An 8,966-nucleotide genomic window follows, 5' to 3' on the forward strand; every position below is an offset into this window, starting at 1 on the left:
GTGGGGGGGGCAGGGCACATGTAAATGCCCCCAAAAAGCAGATTTTGGGGTCCGGTGCAAGTGCAAGTGCAATAAAATGTAGGGTTTTTTTGGGACAGGTTTTAAGTGCAATAAAATAGCGACTTTTGGGATGAATATGAGTGAAAAAAACAGATTTTTGGGGCATCTGTGAGTGCAAAAAACAGGCTTTTCGGGTGAATGCAATAAAACTCTTATTTTGTGGATGAGTACAAAGGCAAAAACCACAGATTTTTGGGGATGCGTGTGAGTCCGAGTGCAATAAAATGTTGAATTTTGGGGCATGTGCAAGCACAATAAACCTCAGAATTTTGGGCCATGGGCAAACACAAGTGCAATTTAAAAAAATCAGAGAATTTGATTGTTTCCTTGCCTTCTGCAGCCAAAGCACCATGGATGGCAGCCCGGGCCAGGGAAAAGCTGATGTGCTGCTGCATGTCTGGACCATCGTGTTATGGGGTGAGTACAAACAGGGTGGAGAAATGCATCATAACCTGTAAAATTCCCGCCCCCCCAAATGTGAATCACCTCAAAATAAGATTTTTCCAGTCCAAGAGGCCACATTTCTCACCCCCATCCCACGCAATGATTGAGAAGAGACAAAATTCCCTCCCGTGACACGTAGAGGGGAAACCAAGAGGCAAAGACCCCACCCAAGACATATTTTGGGGGGGACCGGTTGAAAATAGGGCAATTTTCCCCCTGCCTGCAACCCAGCACCAGCCACGGTCCTTCAGCATCATCTCTGAGCGTGGCTGTCCGCATTTCCACCCCCGTGGCCTTTTGGAGGTGAAAGGGGACTCTTTAAAAATCCCAATTGCTCCCTTCGAATTCCTCCATCCCGCACGAAACCCACCCAAAAAGCTCATCTTTTGCCCAGGGAATTAATTGCTATTTCTTCAAATTGCTATTTCCTCAAACTGATAGTCCTTTAAATCGATACTCCTTCAAAACAATTTTTTCAATTCAATATTTGTTCAAATCGACAGGCTTTATTTCTCCAACTTGATAACCCATCAAATCAATAGTCCATCAAATCAAAAGTCCGTCAAATCGCTATTCCTTATCCGCCACAACTAGATCAGGTGCCACCTCAAGCCCAACTTGAGTCTTGGTCCCCAGCTAGGATTGCCAAATCTGACTTTGGGGATGATGAAGGCACTGATGGCAAATTCTCCTCTTCCTCGGGCTTTTCTAGGTGTCTTTTACTTGCTCAATGTCACTGCGTCAGCTCCGCATCACCTGGGGGAAGACTTTGTGGTGGCCTTCATGCAAAATGGTTTGCAGCAGACCCTCAACAGCGACTTCAAGCTGCTCATCACAGGTTATTCGCCCTTCACGTCCGTAACCATCTCCATGAAGAAGCCAGGCTTGAGAATGACGGTGCAGGCAACCACGGGCCAAACCATCCTGGTGAAGATCCCACCCCAAGCAGAGATGGTGGGAAGTAAAACCTTCGACAACACTGTGGTGGTGAGGGCCAACAATGCCATCTCCTTGGTGATGGTCAATGAGAAACCCACCTCGATTGACTCAGCCGTGGTATACCCAGTGCACAGTTGGGGCACGGAGTACCACGTTGTGACGCCCAACGTGGGCACTGACCGCTATGGCGAGTTCGTGGTGGCCGCCTGGGATGAGCCCACCACAGTTGACGTGCACCTCAAAGCCACGGTGACCTACCAAGGCCGGTCTTACCCCCGGGGCTCAGTGCTCCCCATCAGACTGGAGCCCTTCCAAGCAGCCCAGCTCCAAAGCCCGTCTGATATGTCTGGCACAAGGGTCGTGGCGCAGAAACCCATGGCCGTCTTCACCGGCCACACTTGCTTGGCCAGGTTCGCCCACTGCGACCATTTGGTGGAGCAGCTCCAGCCCGTTTCCAGCTGGGGCACTACCTTCATCGTGCCGCCGTTGCCTTTCGAGACTCAGTCTGATATCATCTACGTCTCCACCTCCCAGCCGACACGCGTGGAGTCTCAACACGGGGTGACCAAGACCGTTCGGGAGCTACGGCCCAGCCGGTCAACGCTCTATGGACTCCAAGCCTTGAATACCTTGTACCTCTCTGCCAACGCTGGCATCCAGGTCATTTTTTTTGCCGACGGAGGTAATAAAGATGCCATTTCTTATGACCCCTTTTTTATGACCATCCCAGATGTCTCCAGCTACTGCCACTCCTATAACGTCTTTGCCCTGGACGGTTATGATAATTACGCCCTGCTGATAGCCAAGACCTCGGAGACGTCTGGAATGATGCTCAACAAAATGCCGTTGAAAAATGTTGTGTGGAAGCCCGTCCGGGGCACCGATTACTCCTGGGCCGGGCAGAGTTTGGGCAGTCAATTCGCCGTCCACACGGTGGAGCACAAGACGTCCCCCTTTGGGTTGCTCAGCATGGGGATCCGGGAGCAAAAAGCCTACGGGTCGGCGGCTGTTTGCGACAGCGGTGAGTGCCCCATGGCCACGTCCACCTCCCTTCACCCCCTTTTTGCTTCCCTCCTGCCCCCTCTCAAAAGCGTGGTTGCAATGCAAGGCAAAACCACACATTTTTAGAAGTCAAAATTTAGTCCTCCGAGCTGGGTGTCTATAACATCCCCTCTCCATCCCCATAGCTGAGCTCACATCTAGAAAAGTATCTAAAATTAGCTGTTTTGAGCTGAAACCCAGCTTTTCTCTTGTAGCACAAGGATAGGCAGGTCTAAAAGCGGGTAATTCATCCAACATGGCTTTGGAGGTGATATTTCTTCTATAAATATATCATCTATAAATAATCTATAAATAAATCATCTGTAATTAAGCCATCAATGAAAGGAGCTTCAAGCGATCAACCCAGATGTTCAAGTCTAAACTTAAGGTGGCTAAACCTACCTGGGATAAATCCCTGCTTTAATATAGTAGAGATCTGGAGGTGCTGGTTGACCGTCTACAGTGACGGTGATGCTTGCACTGTCCCTGAGGCCACATCTGGCAGCAAAGTCATCCCCGCAAATAATTGTGTGCGATTTCTCGCAGATCCCTGCCGGCTCGTGAAATGCCGCACGAAGGAGACGTGCAAGATGGAGAAGGGGGAGGCGGTGTGCGTGCACGACTACATGGGAACCTGTATGGGGTCGCAGTCCCTGCAATACCACACCTTCGACGGGATGACCGTGGACATCCGGGGCGGCTGCACCTACACCATTGCCAAGTATTGCGGCAACGAGCCCACCCTGGTGCCTTTTGTCGTGGAGGAGAGGAAGAGCGAAGGCAATTTGAAGGAGTGGTTGTCCAACATCTACGTGTACGGCTACAACATCTCCATCCACAGGGGAGAGGGAGGCAAAATCCAGGTGGGTTTTTCCAGGCCGTGGCAGTGTTATTCTGGAGAAAGCCTTTTGTGCCAAGTGGAAGAGGCTAAAACATCGTGGTGGGTGAGGTTGGGCATTAAAAAAGGAGGAGAACCACTGAAACACAGAGTATTGGGAAATTTTGCATTACGAATCAAGACATGGCAAAGGAGAGGGTGCTTTGTGCCTGACTCGAGGTGTCTTCAATTAAACCATGCTCACTTTTTGGTTAGCATCAAGAAAAAGGCGATTTTAAGGGTGCAACTCTACCGTGAGGTTGGCTTTATCCATGAGCTCCACCAACCATGGAGATCTACCACAAAAAGGGAGTCTAGGTGAGACGTAAGTCTGTTTTGCAAGGTTAAATGAGGCTTCTCCCAGCCGTACAGTTCAGTGGTCTTAACATAAATGAGATTTTAAGCTCAGAAGTTGAAGGAGATGGTTCTCCCATGAGACATTTGGGGTTTGATCTTTTCCCGCTAAAACCTATTGTGTATCTACAGGACGTGGGGCAAAACTGCTGGTTTATGCTGATGATCGCTCCTTCCTGAAAGAAATTTCTCTTCCTGACTGTATCTATATGCTTTTTTGGGGTTGTGAACTCTTAGCAAAGCCACCATCCGGTGAGATTTAATCCTTCTTCTTCTCCTCCTTTCCCCCAAGGTCAACAACAAACTCACCAGCCTACCAGCCACCCTGGAAGCGGGGAAGATGCAGATCTCCCAAAATGAGGGCCGGACCATTCTGCAAACAGATTTTGGGCTACAGGTGACCTACGATGAAGACTGGGCCATAATGGTGGCGGTGCCCAGCAGTTACTTCGGGGCCACCTGTGGACTCTGTGGCAACTTCAACGAGGACACGGAGGATGAGACGACACTTTCCGATGGCACTCAGGCTGCCAGTGTGGAGGACTGGGCCGAAAGCTGGCGAGATCCCTCCTGCCAGGATGATTGTGGAGGCCAGGAGATGCTGCAGGACACAGCAGGCTGTGGTGAGCACATATGGAGGGTCCCCAAGCATTTTGGGGGAGAAAGAAGGGGATCCACATGGGGATCTGGCCGTGGGTATCTGAGAGTTGCTGCCCAGCCCACCAAGTTGATGCTTGTAGGTGTCAACTTAACCAACATCTCCAGCATCGGGGAAGGGTTGCGTTGCTCTTTTCATGCCAAACCACCCCAAAATCCACCTTATCTGACTTCAGGTGTCCATAACACACAGAATTATGTAGGGGTTTTCTTGAGGGCCATCCCCACGGGGTGTCTCACGGACTCTGAATCACTTGTAGGCATCAGCTGAGCCAACACCTCCAGCGTAGCAACCTGATGTCCCTCTAAGGAAAGTGCTTAGCTCATCCCTTGTGTTGCCCTTTTCTTTTTTTGAGATCTTCTTCTCCTCAAATATCATCCCCACAGCTCAGAGATGTCCCAAAAACAGCCACTTCGAGGCCTGTGGGACGGCGTGCCCTGCCACCTGTGCCGACCCCAAAGCCCCCGCGTCCTGCAGCGAACCGTGCATGGCGAGCTGCCAGTGCAACGAGGGCTTCGTCCTCCACAATGGCACGTGCGTCCCAGTGGAGACCTGCAGTTGTTTCCACAACGGCCGCTCCTACAAGGTCCGGGAAGAGTTTTGGGAGGATGGGAGCTGCCAGAGCCGGTGCCGATGCGAGGTGGGGGGCAAGGCAGCTTGCAAGAAGGCTGGGTGCAAGGCCCATGAGAAATGCGTCACGGTCGACGGTGTCCCCAGCTGCCAGGCGAACAAGTACTTTACCTGTATTGGGACGGGTGACCCTCACTACACCACCTTCGACGGGTTGAAATATGACTTCCAAGGGACGTGCATCTATCAGTTCGCAGCGCTCTGCACCCAAGATCCCACCCTGGTCCCCTTCACCGTCAAGGTGGAGAACAACAACCGGGGCAGCAAAGCCGTGTCCTTCACCAAAACTGTCACGTTGGAGGTCTACGGCAACGTCATCAGCATGAGCCAGGAGCATCCGCGCAAGGTCAAGGTAGGTGTCCGCCAAGGACCTCATGCAACCTGCATCTAAACTGCTTATTTGCTATGTTCTCCCCCAAATTGCACTTTTTTCCCTCATGCACGCCTCCATGGAAGCATCAATTTCTGTCTGCCGTCTCCAGAGGGAGCCCTGAGCAGCTAGTATGGATTTCAACACCTTCTTTTTAAACGCTTAAAGAAGTTCATATTAAAAAAAGGAAAAAAAACCCGTACAACTTGTTTATGGTGTGCTGGAAATGGGATGATTTTCGCTCTGGCAAACTAAGCGAGTGAAAAATATCCATGAATAATAGCAAAAATACTTCCACATTCAAAAGCATCCACTTTGCTTGACGTCTTCGGCTTCCTTTTTTTGCTCCCATGCGGCTTTCTGAGTTTATATTTCCTTTCTCCCTGACAGCTGCAAACTGACTCAATTAATTTGGGAAAGGTTCAATTCCCACCTTGTTTTAGCCGAAGTGTTTGCACAAAAGGGTTAGCTACAACTTCTCCTTTATTTTTGTCTCTGAACAATAATATTTTCCACTTAATATAGAACCCTATGCCCGGAAATCTTCCTCATGCGAAAGGTTTTTGCAGAAACACCCAAATTTCAAACAATTTGCATTTTATCCGGAAATTCTCCCCATGCAAAGTATTTACCAAAAACGCTCCAAACTTGACTGATTTGAATTTGCCTGGAAATCCTCCCTGTGCAAAGGGTTTTGCAAAAACGTCCCGATCTCGAGCGGGTTGCATGAGCCGTTTGCCACCCAGTGCCACCACTGACCCTCCACACCACCTTCCCCAGGTCAACGGTGCTTTCGTGGAGCTCCCGTTCACCCAGAAGGGCCAGTTCGAGCTCTACCACAGCGGCGTCCACGGCTTCGCCCGCACCGCCTTCGGCTTGCGGGTGAGCTTCGACTGGTACAGCTACGCCCGCGTCATCCTCCCCGACGCCTACGCTGGCGCCGTCTGCGGCCTCTGCGGCAATGCCAACCGCAACACCGACGATGACTTCATCACCCGTGATGGCAAACAGGCTGTGGATGAAATCCAGCTGGCCGATAGCTGGAAGGTGGGAGATGTCCCCGGCTGCTCAGCCGGTTGTGTGGGGGATTGCCCGGTGTGCAATGAAGAGCAGAAACAGCCCTACCGCGGTGACAGCTATTGTGGGGTGATCGCCAGAGCTGGGGGACCCTTCCGGGCCTGCCACCGCGCTGTCAACCCTGCACCTTTCCTCGAGGATTGTGCCTTTGACGCCTGCCACTACAAAGGCCACCGGGACACCTTGTGCAAAGCCATCGCCGCCTACGTGACGGAGTGCCAGAGCCACGGCGTCAGCGTGGAGCAGTGGAGGACGCCATCCTTCTGCGGTGAGCGGGGCCAGAAGGGGATTCCCCCCCCCGCACTTGGCCATAAAAATAAGGTTTTGAGCCCAACCACCCACTCTTGGCTTTGCTTAGAGCCAATGGAAACACAAAATGCCTCCAAAATTTGGTTTATTTGCCCTGTTTCCAGTACCTCCTTGCAACACAATCACTTTATTCTCTCCCTCTACAGCCCCGAGGCCAAACAATGAGTTTAGATGCAAATATGGATGTGGGGAAATTCCCTCCAACTCATTTCCAAGGCAAAATTCATTCCTTCCTTCATGCAACGGTGCAAAATAAATCCCCGTTGCCCTCCAGATCCTTCCTTGATGCAAGGAAGGGGAATGCAAAATAAATCCCCATCACCCTCCACGTATTTCATTAATGCAAGGAAGGGGAATGCAAAATAAACCCCCTTTGCCCTCCAGAGTGATATTAATGCTCCACTGCTGGAGACCTGCTGGCATTTGTCCCCCCGAAAGCTTTGGTGCAATGATGGAAATACTCACCCTGATGCTTTCGGCTGCAAATCCAAGTGGGGCTTCACGTTTTCTCCTCTGCTTCTTGCAGGCCCCTCCTGCCCCCGTCATTCACACTATGAGCTCTGCGGGAGCAGCTGCCCGGCCACGTGTCGGGGCCGAGCCGTCCCCGAGGGCTGCGCATCGGTGCTGTGCACCGAAGGCTGCTTCTGCGACGAGGGCTTCGTCCTCAGTGGTGACGAGTGCGTGCCGGCGGGCGAGTGTGGCTGCGAGCACCGGGGCCGCTACTACAAGAAGGGTGAGGATTTCTATGCCTCGTGCCGGGAGAGATGCCGTTGCAAAGCCAACAGGGTGGTGGAGTGCGAGGAGGTCTTCTGCAGCGCCCACGAGGAGTGTCGAGTAGAGGACGGGGTGCTGGGGTGCTACCCCGCTGGCTACGGGAGGCTGGTGGTGTCAGGAGACCCACACTATGTGACCTTCGACGGGCGAGCCTTTGACCTCCTGGGCTCCTGCACCTATGTCCTGGCGCGGATCTGCAAGCCGGCGCCGCGGCTGACAAACTTCTCGGTGCTGCTGGAGCATGACGTGGGCGGTCCGGGCAACGTGGCCCTGATGAAGAAGGTGGTCATCTCCATCCACGGCTACACAGTCAGCATGGAGAGGGGACGGAAATGGGAGGTGATGGTAAGTCAGGAGGGTCCCGCGCCTCGGTGCACGTGGGTGTGCAAAATCTGTGGTGCATATATGCATGCAAAAATCCCTCAGTGCATACATCTGTGCAAAATCCCCTATGTACACGTGCATGCAAAAGCTCCTGGTGCATGCAAAATCCCTCCACTGGTAAGTCAGGATGTCTCTGTCCCTCAGTGCACGCGTGTGTGCAAGATCCTTTGGTGCATCCGTGCATGCAAAATCCCCTGGTGCATGCATGCATGCAAAATCCCCTGGTGCATGCATGCATGCATGCAAAATCCCCTGATCCAGAAGTTGGGATGTCCCCATCCCTTGGTGCACACGTGTGTGCAAAGTCCCCCCACTGGCAAGTCTGGATGCCCCCACCCCTTGGCGCACACGTGTGTGCAATAACCCCTGGTGCAGGTGTGCATGCCAAATCCCCTGGTGCACACACGTGTGCAAAAGCCCCTGCTGCACGAGTGCGTGCAGAATGCCCTGGTGCCTGCGAAACCTGTTGGTGCACGAGTACAGGAAGAAATCCATCGGTGAGTGCATGCATGCAAAAATCCCCTGGTGCACACGTGCGTGCAAACCCCTCCCCGTCCTACGTGCACATCCCAGGTAGATGGGGAGCGCTACACGCTGCCGCTAGTGACAGAGGACAGGAAGCTACGGATTGGCCAAGAAGGGAACAACATCATCCTCCAGACCGCTGCCGGCCTCCGGCTCCTCTACAACGTGGTCACCTACCTCCTCATCACCATCCCCGACGCCTACCGGGGCCGCACGTGCGGACTGGGTGGCAACTACAACGGGGACCCCAGTGATGACTTCCAGCTGCCCGGCGGGTCCCTGGCACAGAGCACCGAGGAATTCGTCACCTCCTGGAAGATGCCGATGGAGGACGGAGCATGCACCGATGGCTGCAAGGGCAAGGTCTGCCCCATGTGCAATGCCACCAACACTGCTCCCTATGGCGCCAGCGACTCCTGCGGGCTCATCCGGGACCCGGCGGGACCTTTTGGGCCGTGTCACCCACGGGTGAGCCCGGTGGAGTATTTCAACCACTGCCTCCATGACGTCTGTGCTGCCGACGG

At 53.0% G+C, this 8,966-nt stretch overlaps 1 protein-coding gene across 1 annotated transcript in view; it reads left to right on the forward strand.

Moving 5' to 3' along the window:
- LOC103903194 (IgGFc-binding protein-like) overlaps positions 1 to 8,964 on the forward strand; it is a gene marked incomplete at its 3' end in the record, with an annotated part of 9,708 nt that extends 744 nt beyond the window's left edge. Inside the window, exons 2-9 of the mRNA XM_019473413.1 lie at positions 401 to 477; positions 1,217 to 2,464; positions 3,031 to 3,347; positions 4,008 to 4,338; positions 4,760 to 5,355; positions 6,154 to 6,718; positions 7,286 to 7,878; positions 8,491 to 8,964. Coding sequence (XP_019328958.1) covers positions 411 to 477; positions 1,217 to 2,464; positions 3,031 to 3,347; positions 4,008 to 4,338; positions 4,760 to 5,355; positions 6,154 to 6,718; positions 7,286 to 7,878; positions 8,491 to 8,964 — 4,191 coding nt within the window. The remainder of the gene's footprint in view (positions 1 to 400; positions 478 to 1,216; positions 2,465 to 3,030; positions 3,348 to 4,007; positions 4,339 to 4,759; positions 5,356 to 6,153; positions 6,719 to 7,285; positions 7,879 to 8,490) is intronic.
- Between the last annotated feature and the right edge of the window lie 2 nt (positions 8,965 to 8,966).

Source organism: Aptenodytes forsteri, unplaced genomic scaffold (genome assembly GCF_000699145.1).
Source record: "Aptenodytes forsteri isolate BGI_AS27 unplaced genomic scaffold, ASM69914v1 Scaffold999, whole genome shotgun sequence".
Taxonomy (NCBI): domain Eukaryota; kingdom Metazoa; phylum Chordata; class Aves; order Sphenisciformes; family Spheniscidae; genus Aptenodytes; species Aptenodytes forsteri.